This window comes from Gasterosteus aculeatus, chromosome 6 (assembly GCF_964276395.1).
Source record: "Gasterosteus aculeatus chromosome 6, fGasAcu3.hap1.1, whole genome shotgun sequence".
In the NCBI taxonomy this organism is placed as follows: Eukaryota; Metazoa; Chordata; class Actinopteri; order Perciformes; family Gasterosteidae; genus Gasterosteus; species Gasterosteus aculeatus.
In genome coordinates, this window is record NC_135693.1 from 8507389 (window position 1) to 8528181 (window position 20793).

Consider the following 20793-nt stretch of genomic DNA (forward strand, 5'->3'; position numbering starts at 1 on the left):
TTTGGCTGCTGCAGAATTACTTGTCTTGTATTCTATTCAATTTGTTTTAGTTTTTTTAGATAATGACATGATGGTCCAGATATAAGCATGATCCATGGAAACCTGTGAGGCGAGAGAACAAAAACTCCAGGGAAGAAGCTGAATTAGTACTGTTCATTAATGAGATGTGAATGCTTACAGGAGGAAAGAGCCATGTGGTGTGTCCTAAGAAATCCCCTGGTAGTCCAGCCCTAACTAGAAGCGCCATCAAAGAAAAAGGCAGACCTTGAAGTATGCTTTATCTTAGAGTTAAAGGACCCACCCTGGTCCGGTGCAACTGGATACCAGAGCAGTTCCATCTAAGCCAGACAGCTAATAGCTCCGGGCCCATCAGGATAACCTCTGTTTACCACAAGAAAGTTGCAGGTTCTCCGAGTTTGGATGTCCCCAAGACATTCTTAAAGTCTAACAAGCTGGCCGGTCTCGTCCGGCTTGATCGATAGATACTCAATCGTATCGTCTGCATAACAATGGAAGTTTATGCAGTGTTTTCTGATAACATCGCCTAAAATAGCCAATACAGGGTAAAAAAAATCAATCCAAGCAACACAAACCATGATTGATCCAATAAATACAACTCAAACCAGCTGTGTGCGCTTCCTTCAACACCAATCAAATGTTCTGGTCTCTGCAACAGGACGCAATGGTCGACGGTGTCACACGCAGCACAAAGGTCCAGCAACACAAGAACGAGTTGTATGACAGTGGCTCGTGACTTCTGACACCAGCTTTGTTCAAATCTGCATACTAGTATAGCATATACTGTTAGTGTAATGCAAAATAAACAACTCATTTAAACCATTTTTATGTTGACAAAATGATACACGTATGTCAGTCAGCATTTGACACCATGACGTGACTTCCACGTGTCACTGCCCAGGAACCTCACAAAAAGCCTGAAGTCTCACCACCACAGTTAATGGTTAACGGTCAATTTTAATTTATTTTCAGCTGTAAGCAACGATTCCATTTTTTTTGTGCAAAGCATTGTGGGTCAAAAGTTTTTTTTAACTGCTGTCTCAATCCACCATGCATGCGGTCTGTTCTTATTGCACATGTACGGAAATTAGTTGTGATCTGAATTATATTATGTTGGATAAACCTTTCATCATATATTCAAATACTGTACTGTTGATTCGGAGATCCGAAGAGGTAAAAAAATCAAATAATTAGTCAAATAATCAAAGCGGAGGGGTGGAGGTGGAGGTGGGCGGGGCTTGCGGTCCCCCGTGTCGGACACTGGGCGCTGCTGCGGAGCAGCGACGTGGGCGGTGGGAATGGCTCGTCAGGGACGGTGGTGTTTTCAACGGGCGGAATCCTGCGACCGCGCGTGAACGGACGGATGAATATTTGATGTAATTGTCAGATTAAATCCCCGACTTGTGAGACAAGGAGCCGCCGCCATGGACGGGGGGTTGACTATTACTTTTATATCGGTTGCGATGTTTGTGGGTTGTTTTGTACTTGGATTCATCCCACTGTTGTTCAGACTCTCTGAGGTAAGTTTTTAAAGTTTTTTAATTTACTGCTCTCATGAATAAGCAACTACAACTATATTGTTTTTATGGACGTATGAGAATATGCGCTCCGGCTGCTGTGTCCGCGGAATGAACTCCCTTTGGAAACAACCCCACTGATCAGCTGGAATCACGTGTCGATCCTCAGAAGAGCCTCCTGTTTGTCTCCATCCTCGGGGCAGGACTCCTGTGTGGGACCGCACTGGCCATCACCATCCCCGAGGGAGTGGGCTTACTGGAGGAGTCATGGAGAGGTGAGCTGGGTGCACAAACACCCCCCCAAAAAACATCCCCCCCAGACTAGAGCCTGCCTTACAATCGAGGGTATTTTATGTTTTATTCTCTGATTTGAACGTCTCTCAGGCTCCTTCCTCATAAAATGAGTAATGTTAAATCATGTTTTGGTGTTTTTTGTCAAAACGGCGTGAATAGCAAAATGAGAGAATTGATTAATAAATGAGCGACTAATTTGATGCTTTTAATCCTTAATGTTAATGTCATTTTTAATATGACGATCTGAAAACGCATGTGCCGTCCTCTAACTTTTTTACGTCTCCGTGCGCTCGCTGGAAATCACCTTTTCAACTTCACATTGTAATGACATTGGTTGAAGAAGGGGTCAAAGTTTCGCCCCGAGAGGAACACTTAACGGTGTGACAGTGGCACAGAACCAAGTCGGTAAGGGAGGAGATTGGTAGTTACAATCAATCAATCAATCAATCAATTATGTATTGGGCCTACTAGCATATTGTACAATATTTCAGCTGTATGCAAAAAAGAACAGTTAATAATGACAAGCATCTTCAGTACTTAGTGGATCCCCCTTTAAAATGATTCAACCGCCTGTCTTTAGTACATCTTGTGAAACTAATCAAGGGCTTCATTAGACCAGGTGTGCTTAAAATGGAACACATACGTACCTGCACTGCTAAGGGGTTTGTTTAGTGATCAAAGAAGAGGTCATTGGTTTGCACAAACACGAAAAGGGATTAAAAAAAAAGATAGCAAAAGCACAGAATGTCCATAGACATACAGTTGGAATCATAGTTTGCCACCAGATTATTATTTGTTTGAGCGAACCGCTTCCAACCCTCCTTTTTATTTATTTTTTCTTGGTTGCCTTGCCAACGGATCACACTTAACCCCTGCCGCCTCTAGTTTCTCACCCATTGAGATGAGTGATGATGAAAGTGGGCTTTCAGCAATCTACCCGCTCTCCAACCTGGTTGTCTTTCATGCTGATTTGATCAAAAGCTCCATCCCGTCCTTTGTCTTCTCTCTGCAGCATCTTCCTCTGATGTGCCCTCCAGTCTGAATGCCAGTGAGGAAAATAATAATAGCAGCAGCTCCAAGGAGAAAGGGCTCCCACCTCAGTTTCTCATCGGAGGGGCTTTGACGTTCGGGTTCACCTTCATGTTTGTGGTGGATCAGATCGGAAGTTACCTCTCCGTGCGCGGCAAGTTGGCGTCTCCGTTTTGCTGAGTATCCACGACATATATTTTCTATTTATTCATTTATTTATTTATTTAACGTCTCATTTCAGACCGAACAACTGGTATGCCCAACACCGTGGGCATAACGGCCACGTTGGGACTGGTCATCCATGCTGCAGGTACGTGTGGAGGACCCACTTTACTGGAACAAGGACGTCCGGGCCACAAAGCGCTGAAGTTGTTCTTTTTCTTGTGTGACTCAGCATGTGATCCCTTTGCTGTTTGAGTTTACACAGAACAGCCTTGGGCAAAGAAGAAATATCACGCCAGACTCGTCCACTCGGTATTATGTAATGTTTGTCCAGATTGTTGACAACCATCAATACAACTTTCTTTTTTCTTCCTGTTCCTGTGTGTGCAGCTGACGGGTTTGCTGTGGGAGCAGCTGTGGCTACGGGTCAAGTAACAGTGCAGGTTATAGTGTTTCTCGCTGTGATCCTACACAAGGTGAGCTTCCCTGACAGGACATTGCATTGGCGTATAGACGGAGTACCAGACAACGTGTAACGCAAGTGACAATGAGACCACGTGTCTCCTGTAGGCGCCTGCAGCTTTTGGCTTGGTCTCCTTTCTGATGCACGCAGGCCTGGAGAAGAAGTACATTCAGGGACATTTACTCGCCTTTTCAGCAGCAGCACCCATACTTGCCGTCACAACCTACTTCATATTGCGTGCGGTAAGAAGGAACGCCTCGGCCGTGTAGTTCCGGCTGTTTTTTTGCACTTTTACTTTGACGGGTTTGTGTCCACAGTCTGGCAGTTCATCCCAGAGCCAGCTCAGCGCGACGGGTGTGGGAATGCTCTTCTCCGCCGGCACTTTCCTCTACGTGGCCACGGTGCACGTTCTCCCCGAGGTCAGCAGCGGCAGGACGGGCCGCCCCCCCTCTGACCTCCAGCCGCAGCCTGTGAGCGAGGGCCACCGTCGGCAGCACATGGGGCTCCTGGAGAGCCTCACACTGATCCTCGGCGTCGGGCTCCCGATGGTGCTGGCTCTCGGGCTGCATGCCGACTGAGAAGAAAAACGTCTGGGGCCCCATTAGGCTTCTACTCCCGAAAAGGAAAACGACTCCACCCAACTTGCCGTGTTTCAGTTTCAATGAAACCAGCTGTGGTTTGAGTATCAAAGTGGGTGTAAAGAATCTGATAGCGTCGTATGTGGTAGGACGGGTATTCCTTCCAAGAATCACAATGAGGGTATCCTTTGTTGCCTTTGCCATTGCCCTTTTTACCGTGTCACCCTAAGGACACGCCTTGTTCAGAGGTGTATTGCCAGTGACTTGATACGTTTGGAACAACAAAATAATCAGATTCTGTTTAGAGAAAATCTGTCAGGAAGACGTTAAGACGACCAATGCAGGAGGGTACAAATGACCAAGCAAATCTTTCTTACATGTCAAAGTAATGAGGCTCATTTTATTTTTTTAATCAGAACAACTGCCAAAGCTTGTTGGATGTGAGTTGTATCCATATGTAGAAAGTCCAGATCTGTATAGTTGTCGTTCATAACCGACCTTTTCAAGTTGTTCCTTCCAATCACAGATATTCCTCTACATCCATTTTGAATTGGGGTTCTCTCTGTGGTCGTTCTTAAAAACATGTCTGCTCATGTTAATATTTGCTTGCTCGACCTTTTTTTTCTCGCTATTTCACAGGTATTAAAAAAATAAGTTTTTTTTTCACACTTCAAAAGTGATTTATTCATTAAACACAAATACTGCAATGTTTTGAATACTAATTTTGAAGTGACACATTGGAAATGAGGTGATGACACTTATACTTCTAATCTCCAACAAACATTGTTCCACTTGAGTTCATGTACGCTTTACTTTTTCTGCCCTACTTTGACCAAAGACGTTTTTTCTTCTTTTAAAGTGCTTCTGGTGATGCAGGGGGAAATGATGGGACACTGAATGAAGCCAGAGGAGCAGAGAAAACCAAACCATAGTCTGCCTCATTCAGAGCGCAGTATCTCTCATTCAACCGTCCAAAAGTATTTAACTGTTCTCTTATATGAATTATGAATACAAGTGAACTGTTGATTCTGTGGCGCCTCACCAGCACTGCTCAACTGCAAAAAAATAAACTGCATTCTCTCATTAGCTGGGAAGTTCCCCTGCATTGTTGCTGGTGTGTGATGGGGGATCACAGTCCAAACCGCTTTCATTTATGCTCACAAAGCTCGGTTGTTGCAGTAAAGCATTGGCTTCCAGGGGAAAGAGTATCAGGATGAGCCAACGAAAGGTCCCGTCGGTCCGGTTATTTCTTCTGTTTGAGTCGATCAGCAACTTAGGAATTTAAAAATATGCTACAATATCACACTCTGCATAAAAAAAGACCTTTGCTTGACCACAGCTCTGGTTAGAGGCGCAGCAGCTGTGGATGGGAGTCGATCTCTCCCCTCATAGTTTCATGGAGCTGATGGAGGCAGTCAGCTGAGCCTCCAGAGCCATCTGATCGAAGGTCCGCACGCGCGTCTGCTGTCGCACTCGATCCCTCAAGTGAAAGGAGGCCCGCGCCAGCCTGTGCGCCTCCTCCTGCATCAGCTGCCTCTGGCTCCGCAGTCTCTCCCTCCTCCAGTCCTTCACGAAGACGCAGCTCTCCCGCACCATCCTCTCGGCCGCCTCCTCCCGCAGCGCCTCCTCCCTCAGCCTCTGGTGGCGCAGGCTCCTGCGTTTGTTGCGCTGACCCGCCTCCTGAGCTCTGCGCCTCTGCTGGGCCGACGCGCTCCTGGCGGCTCTCTCGCAGCGCCGCCGGCTCAGTTCGACGAGGATCTGTTTGTGCGCGAGGAGCCGGTGGCCCTGCAGCTGGGCCCCCCGCCGGGCTCCCCGAGCCCGCTCCTCCTCCCGGGCCGCCCGCTCCTGCAGCTCCCTCAGCCGCGCCTCTGCGGCCGCGCTGCGCGTTTCTCCGCGGCGCCGCAGCTTCTCGTCGAGTGCGCCCCTCACCTGGGCCTCCTCCTCCGCCACCTGTTGCTCCACCTGCTGCTTGAGCAGGATGTGACGCAGCAGCTCCCTGCGGTTGTCCTCCCGCATCCTCCTCCTCTCCTCCTCCTCCCGGGACGCTTTGCTCCTTCTTGCCCTCTGCTCCTTCTCCGCCGCCGCCTGCCCGTCCCTCTCTCGCTCCCTCCTCTCCGCCTCCTCTTTTTCTCCCCGCAGCTTCTCCTGCAAGCGCTTGCGGGCCCCCGCCTCTCTCCGTGCGGCCTCCACCTTCTCTCGGCGTTGCCCCTCCACCTCCTCCCTCAACCTCCTGCAGCGGTCTTCGTGCAGCAGCGCCTCCAGCTCGAGTTGTCCAGCTTTTTCTTCCTCCCGTCGCTCCCTCAGCCTCCGGCGGGCCTCCAGCTCCTCGTGCCAGCGGCGCATACCCTGCCTCACTTTCTCCCCCCTGACCTTGTCGGCCTCGGCGCGCAGGGCCTCCTCGTGCCTGCGGGCCTCCTGTCGCACCTGCTCCTCCTGCTGACGGAGCTTCAGGCAAGCCTGCTCCTCCCGGTGCTTCACCAGCATGAGAGCCGCTATCCTGCGGTCTCTCTCCGACACGGTGACGCACATCTCCTTCTGAATGTCCCTGGTGAGCTGGTCCACGGTCACCTCGGTAGCCGCCGGGGTGTGCCGGAGGTGCCCCGGGCCGAAGCTGCACACTGTGCTCCTGTCTCTGTGAGAGCAGGAGGACCTGCTGGCGGGCGGCCCCCTGAAGCACAGGTCCGCGTACGGGACGGTGCCCGTTGCCTCCCCGTCCCTCGTGTGGTCCTTCGGTTTGGCTTCCAGGCCGGACACTCTGTTGCTGCCCGGCCACCTGCCCCCCGCCGCCCGGGTAATCCGCTGCCTCTCCACTCGGCACATTTGTAAAAGCCTCACTCTCTCCCTTTCGTAGGATTCGTGCATGAGCGTCATCGCCCCGACGGGCACGTCGCGCCGCTTGGCGATGAACTCATTCAGCGATTTGATGAGAAGGTCCACGGGTTTGACCCCGAGTCGCCTGCAGGACTCCGGCGAGCGGGGACTCGTCGACGCGTGCCGACTCCTCTCGGCTGCGGCCCAGTGGAAGTTGCTCAGGTCCAGGCGGGGCCCGCGGGGCGTGGGCCTCGGGTCTCCCATCGGGGAGCGACGAAGGTACCCGCGACGCCGATTTGGGTGCGTTCGGTACCGCGGCCTCACCTTTGTATGCGCGCGCAGTGGTGCTTTCCCAGCGCGCAGAGGTCACGGAGGGATTAGCAGCAGACGGGCGGAGCTGATCTGCATCCGACTGTCTGTGTTTACTCACTGTTTAAATATAGCTTTATTTATGCAAATGTGAGAAAGATGTTGTGCTTATTGTCGCTAGCTGACAGAAATACTTTGGCTTGCTTTTATTCCTACATGTATTTGGGCGTTAAATAGTATGCGTTACGGATAGAAACAATGGGACAAAAGTTCCTAAAACACTGGACCGAAAAACCAAAGCCAAATCACGTTAATTCATAAAAAACCCTATTAAAAAGAAATAATATAAACAAACCCGTGTGCAACTATTTCAAGCTAATTTCATATTTGTGAAATGTTTAATTTTTAAGAGCATTTTTTATAGCTTTTCAAACATATAAATACATTCAAATCAAAATAAAAAACAACATGAAGCACTTTAAACGGGAAACGTTGCTGAAGACGCTTCTCGTTGCCATGACAACAAAACAGAGACTTAAACAAGGAGCGTCTTTCTCACTTCAGACGCCATCGGTCCTCAGCGCGCCCCCTGCCGGTAAGAAGTCCCCGGATGACCACGCGCTGTCACTTGTTTACCCGCCCAATAAAAGCTATTTAGGATTACTGAAGTCTGCAGTGCAGTTATTCATCAGTTATTATTAGGCAGAATAGTGTTATCTCCAATTATTGTATGCTAATGCGGCATGTCGAGTTTAAAGAATGTAAAAGGTCAGCTCCGTGTGACTTTGGCATTTCTGCTTGCAAGTACTGATTTGAAAACTTGTGTTTATAAAGTAGAAGTGTAAAGACTAAGAGGGTTTGATGAATACACAGTATTTTTTAAATAAAAAATAAACGTCATATTGTGGTTGCTGGGCTGCCGCCTAAAAGTAGTGTTTGATCATTTCTGTAAACCGTCATCTTTAACCGTGGCAATAAGACGACGATATTCACCCGGCAAGTGGCATTTTATTTATTCCTTCCTTTTTTATTAATTATATTTTAATAATTGAAGGTTCACACACATTTTAATATGTTGATGTGTGCATTTCCTTTGTGTGGCGTTTTGGTAGGAGGAAGTAGCTAATTTTTCATGACAATTATGTATTATTACCACTAGTATTATTATTGTCATCAGATACACGTTTCAATTTCAGTTTCCTCTCTCAGATAAGGAAGTGCCAACGCGAAACGAGCTTCGTCTTCGCATGCACTGCTAAAGCGCATTAGGAACGCCTTCTGCCTGATACACAGGTACAAGTTTTATCTTCAGAAGTAAACGGATAGGTCTCGTTTAACAATAATCCATGCATGCTATGAGTTTAATTTAAGAGTGAGCTAAGATGCGACATTAGCAAAACGTGTACTAACGTGCAGCTGCGTTAATAATACCAATGGTTTGGCTAGCTAACGTCAGCTAGCGTTTGCTAAAACCAAAGATGCCATGTTGTATCGAAATAGTAACGTGTCCAGTACTTCCGGATTTAACGTTACGTTTGCCGTTGGCCCGGAAGAAAGTTGCCTTTGGTTTGGATGACAACATGGTTTGGTTTCGAAATATATTTAAGTTGCTTCGGTGTGTTTGTCAACAAGGAATCAGCATATTGTAACTACAACAGCATTGGTGGTAGATCTACAACGTAACTCATCTTAAAGTAGTTAAAAGCTAACGTTAGTTAGCCGTAGCTAATTAGTTCCAATTTAACGTTAGGACTTTGCAGAACAACATCGGTGAGTCGACTGCGTGACGTTTACTGTATCGCGTTAGGCAACTTCATGTCATTTTACACATAACCTGTACATAAGAAGCGATAAGGTAACCGTTTCAAACAGTGTGCGCTGTGCCTAGCCTCCCCCCCCAACCGGATAGAGTAGCGGCTTTACATCTTGACTTTCGTAACGTCTTTGGCTACACTTTAGGACAACAGGGTTCTGGCGGGTATAACTACCGTCACATTACGCCAAACAATTAAAAACGTCGTGGCCAAGAGGGAAGTTAACCGATCTGTAACGTTCACAACCCCAAAGCGCACTTAGTTTTGGCGTGATGCGTTTGACGTTCACGCGTTTCTCCCCCACGACGCACAGCTCGTCCGCGCACTGACCCGCGCGGAAGATGAAGAGGGCCAAAGCAGCAGCAGCAGCAGCCGGCGACGACGCCGCCGCTCCCCGGCAGAATGGCCCCGCTGGCCGCAGGAAAGGGGAACGGCAGCAGAGCGAAGAGGACGATGGCGACTGTAACTTCGGTGCAGATGACCTGCAAGGCGACGACAATGACCCGGGACTCCGCAGGGAGATACGGAGCAAGTACCGTGACCTCATCAACTCGGTGCAACGTGAGTGATGCTGACCGCTGGATGAGGAGATGTTCAGCTGCGCCCACGGGTCCTTGATGCACTTCCTCCCTGTGTGTTTCCCTCCTAGAGAATCGAGAAGATATGCTGAGACCCTCCAACAACAAGCTCACAGAAGTTCTAGAAGAGGCTAACAAACTCTTTAAAGATGGTAAGTGGGATTACAACCACAGAAATGGGGCAGGATTGCTTTGCGGAAGGGATATGACGGAATTTTACAAATTTCTCAGAGTCAATTCTTAATATAAGTTAAGTATTTTTGTGGGAAATGTGATGCATCCGAGGTTGCAAGTTCCACCTCGGTTTGATCGCAACTATAACCTCAAATGAGGAATTCAAAGAGCGGGATAATCGTTTCCGTAGTCGACGTGCAGCCCGACCTTTTTGCTCACCTTTGCTTCCGCTGTGTGTCGCCCGGCAGTACGGCAGGCGAGGGAAGCGGCTCTGGATGCGCAGCTCCTGGTCGTGGCCACGGATCTGGGGAAGGAGAAAGCCAGCCAACTGTTCTCCGAGGGCACGGCTTTCGATTCCGCGGCTTTCGCCGAGCACCTTGTGAGTGCTTTCGTTGTTTATACTATGTTGCACTTTTAAAACTGCCTGCACGCGCACACGCAACATGTTGGTTGTGTGTTCTTGGTGCACACAAACGGGCACCACTGATGTGAGCCAGTGTGCTGTTATTTGTGTGAGCGTTCATTTCTTTACAGTGTTCATTGTGCTTCTGTTTCTAAAAGTCTCGCCCCTCGGCTGAAAAACCTCACCTACTTGGTGTAATTGTTACACTCAAAACTGGGGAGAAAGATTCTAAATAAGTCTGATGCGTCGATAACGAGCATTCAAATAAATGTACAGTGTGACCTAAATATAATCTGCCTTTTCCACAGAGCGATAGACCTCATTGTTATAAGTACATTTACAGTCTGTGTTCTGGACCTCTGAACTCCAACAGGGACACTGTTGTGATCAAAGTCTCACCTATAAAATGCACCTTTTGGTAAAGGACGGGACTTTGACATGTTTTAGGTTCAACACAGCACCTTATTTTACAACACAGAGCGATTTAACACGAAAAAAGGAGAAAAAATACAATATGCAAAGCAACGCTATTAAATATGAATGCTGTGGACTGAACACGTTGTCGACGCGAGCGACAAAGCAAGTGGTCACGCGGCGATCTCCTCTCCTCTGACAGCTGTCCTTCATGGGTCTCAACCGCCTGGAGGACGGGGAGGACGACCAGCAGAACGGAGGGGCAGTTGACGGCTACCTGCCCCAGGACGCTTGGCACCGGGTGGCCAGGAGAGCAGAGAGCTGCGTCCGGGCAGCGCCCTCCTTCCACTACATGTAAGCCCCCTCGCCGCTGGTAGAACTCGTCATTCACTTCACCGTTGCAAACTCGGGACGAAGAATGCGTTTAGTCAACAATTTAGTGCCCCCCGGCACCGCTTTCTGTTTTTGACGTTTTCATTGTCTTCAGGATGGGTTCGTTCCACGCAGAGCCGCCTCCTCCAAAGCAGCGGCTAGAACGGCAAAAGAAGGCCTCCACCAAGGAGGCGAAAAGGATCATGCCGACGCAGGTGCCTAAACGTACACCGACATTTATCTTTTTATTGATAAATTAATGATTTGTCGGCCAAGCAACGTAGTTCTTTTAGTGAAATTTCGCAAAACGGTTGCCAGCTGAGACTCTTTCTTCTGTTGTCACTTTGCCGTCAACATGATTTTTGTTGGTGACGGAGTCTGTGGGTGGTGTTTAAAGCCGCGGGCGGGTTTCAATGTTTAATGTGGCATCACGTTAATGTCGTCTCATCAGCTGAAGAGAATGGAAGGCTCGCATCAGGAAGCGACAGAGAAGGAGGTGGAGAGGATCCTGGGATACCTGAAGAGTTATTTCCAAGATGATCGTGAGTTGAAAGCCGAGCTCAAGGATCAACATTTCGCCACCGCGTTGTTGTTGTTGTTATAGTTTTCTCACGCGTCTCTGTTTCCATCACAGCAACGTCGCCGATATTGTATTACGAGTTTGTCATCGACCCAAAGTCCTTTTCCCGGACAGTTGAGAACATTTTCCACACGTCTTTTCTGATCAGGGTGAGCTGCCTTTTCCGTTCGTTTGTTCGGATGGAGCTTTTCCCGCCCTGTGGGGACCATCAGCCCGTGTGACAATGCGCTTTGTGTTTCAGGACGGCTTGGCCCGCATGTACTTGGATAATTCCAAATTGCCATGTATAGGTGAGCAGATTTGCATTTCGCCGTACAGCTGGTAACAAACAGAAAGAGAAAATGTTTTTGGGTCAATTGCTTCAGTTGTTTGAGTTGTTTGTTTGTTGTGTCTCAGAACCCGTAGAGGAGGGCGAGGTGGAAGCAGGCGGGTCGGTCAGCCGTAAACAATGCATCGTCTCTATTAGCCCCAAAATGTGGAAGGTGAGCAGGTTTTACTTAATCTTGCAACAATACAAGGCCCAAATTGTCTTTTAAAAATACCCTTGTTTGTCTTCTTTGATCATCATTTTAATGTGTCGTTCCCCCCCCTCCCCCTTTCTCCAGGAGCTTATTGAGGCCTTCGACATCAGAGACACAATGATTCAGCCGAACACGCAGAATGAGTGACGCCTCAAACAGAATGTTGTTTTTATTTGTTGTTGTGTTTTTAATTTGTATATAATAAAGCCAAAAAGTTCTAAACTGTCAAAGGCCAAATTTCAGTGAAGGTCACTCTTGTATCATAGCACCTTGAGATCCCAATCACTCAGTTTCACATTCATTTTAAACTTCTCCTTTTCTTTATTTATTTTTTTTTACCATTTTTAGAAGTTTGAATAATTTAATAAAAAAAATAAATATGAGAAAAGGTTGGTACTGTTATATTTAATGTATTGTTTGTATATGTAATAATCTGTTTCAATGTTTGGATAATCACTGGTTAGGAAATTATGAGCGTATCTATGGCGACGGCTGAGCCGGTGGCTAGCAGCTAACGGTGCTACAACTGAGGGGACGGGGGGGGACGCCTCCGCATGGACAGCTTTGGTTGGAAAGATTTTGTCAGCCGTTACTGCCTAAAGAGCGCCGTCCAGGACGGCTGCCATGAGCTCGGTGCCATGTAAACGAAGCAAAGCCGCTGGGATACACATTACTGCACTACATTTTCACATATCTGTAACTACATGTGTAAGGTGTCCTGATGTTCAGAGGATTTGCCAGCATTTTTCATCTTGTTTTTAAATAAATTTGAAAGTCTTTGTTCCGGTTCCTCCCTTTCATTGTGTAATTCTCCGTTCGCTGGTTTAAACAAGAGTCTTGTGCTACCTTGGGAAGAAGCAGTATCAGGATTCACGTGTCTGCTTATTGTATTAACATGTAAAGGGAAGGCAAAACATAGCAAATCCCTCCTCTGTTCAGTCTGAGTGAACTTGACCTGCTTTAGTAGGAATAACCAACTGATATCATCGTGCCTTCTCATCGTAATGATATGCCAACATCTTCTGTGCAGCCTCCCCGGCCTCTTAAAGGGACAGACGCGCTCTATGCAGCCTTTCCATCTCTTCCTCTGAGCATTTTTTTTTCTCCCTCCAAAGCGGCGCTTCAGTCACACCCGTGCAGCGATGTGAGGCTGAGCTGCATCCGATGCTGGGAGGAGAAGCTCCTATTTCTTCACCATCGCCTGCTGATGCTGGATTCCTTATGTAATTTAGGCTGCTTATATAACGATGGCTTGAAATTAGACGTCACCGGCGCACCACGGGCTACGCGGGGCCGAGCGCTTCTCACTCGGGCGCACGCTCGTACAGACACGGCGGGGGGTCGTGCACGCCGCTCGCTCAGCAGCTCCGGCGGAGACCTGCCTCCCCCCCCCACCCCCCCGGTGATGCTCGGGCTCTAACTGGTAACGATGCAGTTCTGCAGAAGGGTGCTCTGCAAGCCGTGTAGCGCCCGGGTCACCTCGCCAGAGGAGGACATGGAATACAAGATGGGGAGCTGCATCGGAATCTCGAGAAGACAGGTAAACGGGAGGAGAGGGGGGGCAGGGCGCCGAGGCCGTCTGCGGTGATGCCCGTCCGACCGAGCAGGTGACGGAGTAGCTTTCACTGGTCAGGAGTCCTTTGCTCGGGCGAAGGCAGAGAGAGGGAAGGCGTGCTCAAGTGTTGGGAGGAGGGGCGACGTCAGCGAGGAAAAGCAGCTGTGAAGACGGTGAGGAAGGGAGGGGGCTGAGTAAAAGTGAGAGGGTGGTGCTGATGAGACTGGAGGGACACGGGAGGAATGTTGACAAAGCAAGTGGGTTGTGTGCATGTGTTGGACTTATTTTGACCGAAGGCCGGATGTCAGTTCAGACCGGAGAAACGTGCGACGGAGCCAAGTGTGTTTAAGGGGTGCTCATTAGAAATGGTGCCGATCAAATCAAATTGTATGCCTGCTCTGTTCCAGATTAGGCCCTCTGAAGCCGTGATAAAACCGGACCCGAAACACATTCCAAACCCTCCGAAGATGTCAATTTGTCTCCCGTTTGCTTGGCCGCTTTGTTATTGTCGCCATGGTTGTTGGAGCAAGGCCTGTAGTGTTTGACCTGTTGACCTGTTGTACGTACGCGCTGCCGGACGGCCGGACAGCCGAGAGGCATTCGGAGAGCATTCGCCCGTCCTTCTGTCCCCGGCGTCTTTGGTCACAGCGTGTCCGTAGAACTAGCGTCCCCTCAGGCTGACTGCCAGGCCTCCTGAGGCTGTCAAAACAGGTGATCCACCCCCCTTCTCCCCCCCCAACACACACACACACAACCTATACCACTCCAAGCTGACATGGCTTCCGCGGCTCGTATTCGGCCTCCTCCCCTCAGTCCTGTCCCCTCTTCTGTCCCTGTCCTGTGTCCACCCTCCGTCTTCTCCTCCCACCGATACATAAATAGCCTCGGGGCTTCTCCGCAGTGGAGGACAGCAACAAACATTGGCCTTGAGTGGAAAGAGTTGGTAAACACCGAGTGGATTCGGGTTGGTCAAACGCTCGACTCGGCGCGTCGTTTTCTGCGGTGAGTAGTGGAGGAGTTGCCGCGCAGGTGGACTTTGAACTATTTGTTTGGTTGGTCAACAACGTACGACATTTGAGGAACACACGGGGTAAAGAGCAGGGGTTGTGAAGGCTCGTATTGAAATGTGTGTCTTTGTTTGGCTTTTATTCTCCTGTGGTTCAACGTTGTTTGAAGATTCCAATGTGGCGCCATCGGGCAGGTTGAAGAACTTGATATAAACCAACAATTTATCTAATGTACATAATGTTTACCTGCTTTTGTGTAAGTGTTATCTGAGAAATACTATCGGCAATTTTTGTCTCTTGTTGTTTTAGAAAAGCTGGTTGTGCTGCTGGTTGTCTTGTTCCGGTAGCCTAGCGGGGCCACTTGCAGGCAGGGCTGTAAGTGGAGGGTAAACGCCGTTTACGCACCTCTGGAATTTTGGAAATAGCGTTTACAGGTGCTGATTGGAGGGTCTGTCAGCGGCTCCACCAATCAGGATGGAAACACACACACACACACGTTGCGTTGCTTGTTCGGAATGGATTCATTAGTTCCGTTGACTTTAGGAGCTTGATGGTTAAGGAGCAGGGGAAGTGTTAACTAGCAGGATGACCTTTTTCATATTACACGGTTCAGCTGTAACACCCTGGGCCTGTTTCCAGACGTCTTTTCTTTTGTCTCCGCCACCTTCATTATTTTGAGGCCTACACATACTTTTTACTGTTTTCTTGAAATTTAACTACAAACTACTATGACTTTAACTGATAACATAATATAGCCAGGACAGCCTTTCAGAGTCGCAGCGCTTTGTGTAGCCTTTATGGACCCGCCTCCTCATTAATTTGTTATAATAGTTCTATGATATTGGAAATCTAAAGTATAAAGCCATGTCTGCTATATTACTTCTACTATATTATGTCATATCAGTGTTTCCCTGTGTTCCCAACTATGGGGGGGCGGACGTACCGGAGGGGGGCGTTGGGGCGTGCCGGGGGATGTAATGGTAGGGAAAACACTGTGTATGATATTATGTTGTATAATATTAGAAACACTAAGTATGATGCCATGTTTGATATATTAGTTATATGAGGTTATGTTATATGAAACTAGAACTATAAAGTATGATGTTAGTTACACATTAGTCCCATATTATGTTGTATGATATTAGTCCTATATTATCTTCTGTGATATTGGAAAGAGATCTTGTGCGTTAATATACACCGACATGCTCCACGCACGTAACCGGGTTGGCATTCAACAGTTAGAATGAGGTAATGAGGATAAACCGGAGGCCCAGGGCAAAAACAAGGAGGGAGGGGGGTCTCTTAAAGTACAAAAAAAATGCTTTCAAGATGCAAAAAAAGCCAGTGAAGTCAGTGTGTGAACGCACACACCCAGGTGGAAACGGTAACCTCATACTGTGTGTGTCTAAGCAAAGACACACGGTGCTCATCCGAACACTAGAGTTCCAACCATGGCTCAGGCTGCGTGACTGACGGGCCGAGTGGGAGGCCAGGAGAGACCTGGCAGCGTTGGAATCACATGATTTGACCCCCGTGCCTCTTATGCTGCCAAAAAGCCCTGAAACACGTCTGCAGCTCGGGGGCTGAAATTACACCCCATTTACCCAAATAGCAAGCAGGGCGAAGCACCACAGAATAAGGGACCGGATGGATCTAGATATTAAATATAATAATTTTAAATTTTTAATATTTATATAATTTATTTATAAACATCCTTTGTTACATTTGTTTGTGAAATGAAGTGTGCGAGACAAATTGTGCACAAGACTGGAATAAACAGCAGTGGACAGGGAGATTTCTATTTATAAAGTTATGCGTATCCGGGTCAGTGACTATACACAGAGATAACGTATAGTCCCTGCAGTCATTTATGAGAAAATCATTCTAGCTGCAATTCATACAACAAAGACACGAGCAAAAAATAGAATTTTCAGAGAGTATTTGATCCGGTTATAAAAGCGACTGTAATTGTAATTAATATGAAAAATCAATCCACGGCTGAATGCTTTTTTATCCCGCTTCTGCAATAATTAAAATATTTGTGAATACACGTGAAGGTTTTTTTTTTTGTGGGAGGCAATGCCGTTTGTTTGAGGTAACGCAGGCCAGAAGAGGCATTCTGGCCATAATAAATGCATGTAAAAGCAGTCTCATGAATCAATATTCCTTTGTAATTACAAGACGCTGTGCGGACACTGCTTCTGTTCACAGCTGAAGCCACACCTTTGGTCTTGCAGGGAGCTTTTGCATCACCTGGCCCTTAATCTCTTAAACAAGACCCGCACTCCACCGTTCTCCCTCCCTGCTGGCTGGAACTCCCACCGGAGGCCCCTTAATCCTGTGCAGCGCGAGTCCGTGACTGCAGAGGGACCTCGGAGCCCCCCGTCCGGCCTGCGTGTCTCTCCGGCGAGCGGTCGCACTCTTGACGGTCCATCTGTTGCCGCTGTCTTTCAGCCAGCCGACGTGGGAGGCTGTCGGTCGGGGCAGTTGTGGCCCTGCGGCCGGCCTGAGCCATGGGGAACGAGGGCAGCGCAACTGAAGCGTTGGTAAGCGCGAGCTCGCCGGGCTTTGGATGGCTGGGACGGCTACCTGCTGCCCCCCCCCAACCCCTCCGTGATGCTATGCATACCTCGGACTGCAGCAATAACAAGACTAACAATACTTACCCCGGCTCGCGTGATCACTAACTGTTGGCTTCAGTAACACACAGGGGACGTGCTCGATTGAAGCTGGTCTAATGAGCGTTTAGATAACATGCCTTGCTGTTTGGTGGTTTACTAAACTTGTAAAGCAGAGGTAAAGATAAATATTTGATCTTTATTCCATCTGTGCTTACTGCTCCACCCCAGGACACTTCTGAGCTTGCTTTCTTGCAGCTGATGAAATCCATGGTTGCTGAAAGGCCGTCGCTGCCTCCGATGTGCATGTTGAGCTATTGCTGCATTGGCTTGTTCTGTGAATCAGCTTTTTGCTGCATTTTTGTACACAAAAGTAGTAATTTCCACATGTGACAGGACTTCAGACGTGGAATTTGGGATTACCTTAATAGGATTAATTAAAACATTTGTCTCATAAGCTACAGACTTTACAAACCATGTGCTGAACCTCATTAGAGGGGAACGCAGAGTGAAGCTTAACATTGTTACTTTTGCCTTAAAAACAATGGTGATCTGTTTTCAGTGATTATCGTCATATACTGTGACTCAGGGCCGCCGAACATCTGCAGTTGAACTCTTTCACTCCCTGTTACAGCCAGAAGAGGGCGCTCCAGAGAACGTTCTTCTGTTTCCACCCCAGGATAATCACAATGACTCATTACAGGTATAACATTGTGTGCGGGTGAGTGAGTGACACAATGCAAGCGTGAACGTGGGGTAGATATTGCCATGCGTCTTTTCACAATAAACATGAAGGCTTAGACAATTAGGATTTGGTTATGGCTCCCAATGGTGCCCCTAAAATAAACCCTTTCCCTGCACATGGCTTTGATGATTTTAAAGTGAAAGTAGAAGGGAAGTGGAAGATGTGTATCTTATCTTATAGAGGGCAAAGCAACAGATGTGCTGCCTTTTTCTAGTTTTGCGCGCTGCGGTTGTTTATTTTGTGGATTGATTTTTTAAATAAGAAAGACCACTCCCGAAAAATACGAAGGAGACAGTCGGCTTTCAGTGAAAACCCACAAGAGTCACTTACAGCTAAAAACATTCAGTGTGCTGACAGATGAGTCTTTTACCCAAGCCGCATTCAAGAGGAACACAGTGTTTATATATATCATGAGGGGGGGGCTAATTAAGTGTCACGGTGGAGGTGCTGAAATGTCCATGTGTACAAATAATGTGATTCCTTAGCAACACCCAGAGGTCAAAGTTTGATGAAGTGGCAGCTTTTGTAATGCAGCAGGCACACTGTGTGTGTGTGTGCGTGTGTGTGTGTGTGTGTGTGTGTGTGTGTGTGTGTGCGTGTGTGTGTGTGTGTGTGTGTGCGTGTAACCAAAGCTGCTTGGAGTGAAACCTGATCCGCTCTCAGGGGGTCACTGCAGGCCCGACCCTTGGCCTAAATCCCAGCATTCACCTGCAGAGGCACTGTCAGTCTGTCAATGCAGCGGGCCACATGACTCGGTAGGTAGAGAAGGGGGGGAGGAGACGATCGAGCGGAGGTGGATAAGGAAAGGAGACGTAGAAGGAGGGAATGGAAGGACGGGCCAGTGGGGAGAGTTTACAGTAGAGGGGAGTGAAGAAGAAGAAGAGGAGGAGGAGGAAGTGAGCTGAGTCAGTCCAGGGGAGGAGGCGTTAGCAGCGTGTTCGTGTCGTCCTCTGGCCCAATACGACGCACGGAGCCCTGCAGAGGCTGAGCGAGGCAGGAGGGAGGCAGAGGAGCGGCACCGCACCGTGGAGTCACCTTCAGCCGCACAGGAGCCGGGTGAGTGTCCCGCGAGGACGGAACATGACAGAGAGAGAGAGAGGGAGAGAGAGAGGGGGAGAGGGAGGACGCGTTGAAGTCTGTGCGCTGCATCTACTTGCGCTTGAGCGCGCATGTGAGGGCGTGGTTTCTGCGTTAGCCCCGCCCCTCCCTGTTTACAACAGTCATGTGTGAAGCGTCACATTTCTGTCAGCGCACGTGCACCGACGGCCCGAGTTGACTGTGAGTAGGACCTAATGACTGTGGGACAAGCAGCAGTTTCCAGCTGGGGTTCTGTTTGGTTCCTGCGGGTAAATTAATAGCAGACGTTCTGTGCGTGGGACCGTCAGGCCAACTAACGCAACGGTCACTGGGCTTCCTCTTCAGTCACAGGCCAGTCACACTGGGAAGTGTGGTGAGTAGCCGTGCACTTGGACACGCTGTGTTAGCACGTCTGAGTTGATATACGTTATGACCTTATCTTTTCTGGAGGACATGAAAGTTAAGGTCGGAAACCGAAACCCTAGACGAGCTTCAGCCACATCTACACGTTCACGTCTTTAAGGTGTGTTTTTATTTATCCTATAATGTAATACAGAACATGACTGCAGCATGGAATTCACAGGCATCTTTTTTTCTGCAAACCAAACGTTTACTTGCAGTAGTCTAAATAAATGTCTAAAAATAACCTCATAAGGATGGAGGTTGGCATACACAGCGAAGGAGGAAGTAGGAGCTCTTTTTCAAGCATTCTTTAACGTTATCTTTAAAGGACCCGTGCAGTCAAGATTGTAACTGTTTTTATTTTGAGGTTTGTTTGAGCACATTTCCTGTTTGTGATCCTGCGTCTGTGCTGAATGTTTCATACAGAGGACACACTTTGTAGTGGTTGAACAGGTAAGGGACTCCCAACTACACCCTCAGCTTTACCTGTTTACCCGCCGCCAGTACCCACATCCAGTCTGTGCACCACCCAGGGCACAGGTGGCATTTCATTCTATCATGAAGGAGTTAATCATCTCATTTTTCTTTTACCACAGCAATTGAATGGTAATGTAAAGAGGGTGAGAAGGAAAGTCAAAAGTTAATTTACAACTCCAAAAAGTTATTCATAAATTCCTTGCGTCGTGACAATCCCCTTCGTCTGTGTGCAGCCTACTACTAGTTAATAAACAATGAACGAACAGATTAATTTCTGAATCTCTGTGGACACTAAGCTGATATTTTTTTATCAACTAAAAAGAGGAGTGTTTAAGGGCTGCGTTTCATCTGCACATGTGTATATGAGTCTGCACAAGTTCCCATTTGTTTGCACCTGCGCACATCAGTTTATACGCGACTGGGTGAAATAATGGAAACTTTCCCTGGTGCAGAACGAGGCGGCGCATGTGGGAAGAAATTCCACAGTTGTGTGTTGTGTGTCGCTACAATGTGGTGCCACAGCCAAGTGTTGTGGTGTGAGGCTGTGGTTGAATGTGGTCCATCAAGCAGTCGGACAGACGCAAAGGAAAAACAGCAAAGGCAAAGAGCTCCATGTCTTGGCGACACACGCGCTTTTCAGTCGCATAATAAAGAAAGTATTTCCCTTAATTATGAACATGTGACAAAGGTGAGAATTAAAGACAGTGAATTGCAAACTTAATTAAATGTTCTAGATAATGTTTAAACAACTTGATTATCCGGGTCATAATCTAGCAGGACGGGTTTGCCTTTAATGATTAGTCTTACTTGGTAAAAGCTTCCCTGTAAGCTGGAAAGCACCAGACTGTAATGAGTTAGAACATTTCCTGTTAGAG

General features: G+C 48.0%; 4 protein-coding genes across 40 annotated transcripts in view; 3 read left to right on the forward strand and 1 right to left on the reverse strand.

Annotated features, from left to right (window-relative positions):
- The first annotated feature begins 1241 nt into the window (after positions 1–1241).
- Positions 1242–4768, forward strand: LOC120820508 (zinc transporter ZIP9). Its single transcript, XM_040178369.2, has 7 exons — positions 1242–1538; positions 1705–1810; positions 2842–3012; positions 3100–3168; positions 3411–3496; positions 3591–3725; positions 3801–4768. Exons 1-7 carry the CDS (start codon positions 1443–1445, stop codon positions 4059–4061), a joined length of 924 nt encoding a protein of 307 aa, XP_040034303.2. The 5' UTR covers positions 1242–1442; the 3' UTR covers positions 4062–4768.
- Positions 4717–7201, reverse strand: LOC120820506 (uncharacterized). Its single transcript, XM_040178366.2, has one exon. It carries the CDS (start codon positions 7134–7136, stop codon positions 5448–5450), a length of 1689 nt encoding a protein of 562 aa, XP_040034300.2. The 5' UTR covers positions 7137–7201; the 3' UTR covers positions 4717–5447.
- A 486-nt stretch (positions 7202–7687) lies between these two features.
- On the forward strand, positions 7688–12818 carry nsmce4a (NSE4A component of SMC5/6 complex). 3 transcript variants are annotated; one of them, XM_078104119.1, is made up of 12 exons: positions 7688–7776; positions 8391–8474; positions 9309–9556; positions 9645–9725; positions 9996–10126; positions 10767–10918; positions 11052–11151; positions 11388–11478; positions 11571–11665; positions 11758–11806; positions 11913–11998; positions 12122–12818. In XM_078104119.1, the coding sequence occupies exons 3-12, from the start codon at positions 9337–9339 to the stop codon at positions 12182–12184; spliced, it is 1068 nt and encodes a 355-aa protein (XP_077960245.1). In that variant the 5' UTR covers positions 7688–7776; positions 8391–8474; positions 9309–9336; the 3' UTR covers positions 12185–12818. The 3 variants fall into 3 exon arrangements, with proteins under 3 accessions (XP_077960245.1, XP_040034301.2, XP_077960246.1); XM_040178367.2 differs by lacking the exon at positions 7688–7776 and having other exon boundaries at positions 8010–8474; XM_078104120.1 differs by lacking the exon at positions 7688–7776 and having other exon boundaries at positions 8466–8951.
- A 323-nt stretch (positions 12819–13141) lies between these two features.
- Positions 13142–20793, forward strand: part of tacc2 (transforming, acidic coiled-coil containing protein 2) — a 44262-nt gene continuing 36610 nt past the window's right edge. For 9 of the 35 annotated variants that reach the window (XM_078104082.1, XM_078104085.1, XM_078104092.1 and 6 more), the window contains exon 1: positions 13426–13577. In XM_078104082.1, coding sequence (XP_077960208.1) covers positions 13467–13577 — 111 coding nt within the window. In that variant the 5' untranslated portion in view covers positions 13426–13466. Of the gene's footprint in view, positions 13578–14334; positions 14595–16810; positions 17146–17851; positions 17921–18816; positions 19413–20793 lie in introns of those variants that run through there. The other 26 variants (XM_078104086.1, XM_078104089.1, XM_078104108.1 and 23 more) reach the window with 17 other exon arrangements.

Bases quoted from the DNA above. Each gene is read 5' to 3' on its own strand.
- LOC120820506 (XM_040178366.2), bottom strand. From the start codon at position 7,136: ATGGGAGACCCGAGGCCCACGCCCCGCGGGCCCCGCCTGGACCTGAGC.
- nsmce4a (XM_078104119.1), top strand. From the start codon at position 9,337: ATGAAGAGGGCCAAAGCAGCAGCAGCAGCAGCCGGCGACGACGCCGCC. The intron at 10,127-10,766 runs GTGAGTGCTTTC...CTCCTCTGACAG, and splicing joins CGGCTTTCGCCGAGCACCTT to CTGTCCTTCATGGGTCTCAA. The intron at 10,919-11,051 runs GTAAGCCCCCTC...CATTGTCTTCAG, and splicing joins GCGCCCTCCTTCCACTACAT to GATGGGTTCGTTCCACGCAG.
- LOC120820508 (XM_040178369.2), top strand. From the start codon at position 1,443: ATGGACGGGGGGTTGACTATTACTTTTATATCGGTTGCGATGTTTGTG. The intron at 3,169-3,410 runs GTACGTGTGGAG...CTGTGTGTGCAG, and splicing joins ACTGGTCATCCATGCTGCAG to CTGACGGGTTTGCTGTGGGA. The intron at 3,497-3,590 runs GTGAGCTTCCCT...TGTCTCCTGTAG, and splicing joins TCGCTGTGATCCTACACAAG to GCGCCTGCAGCTTTTGGCTT.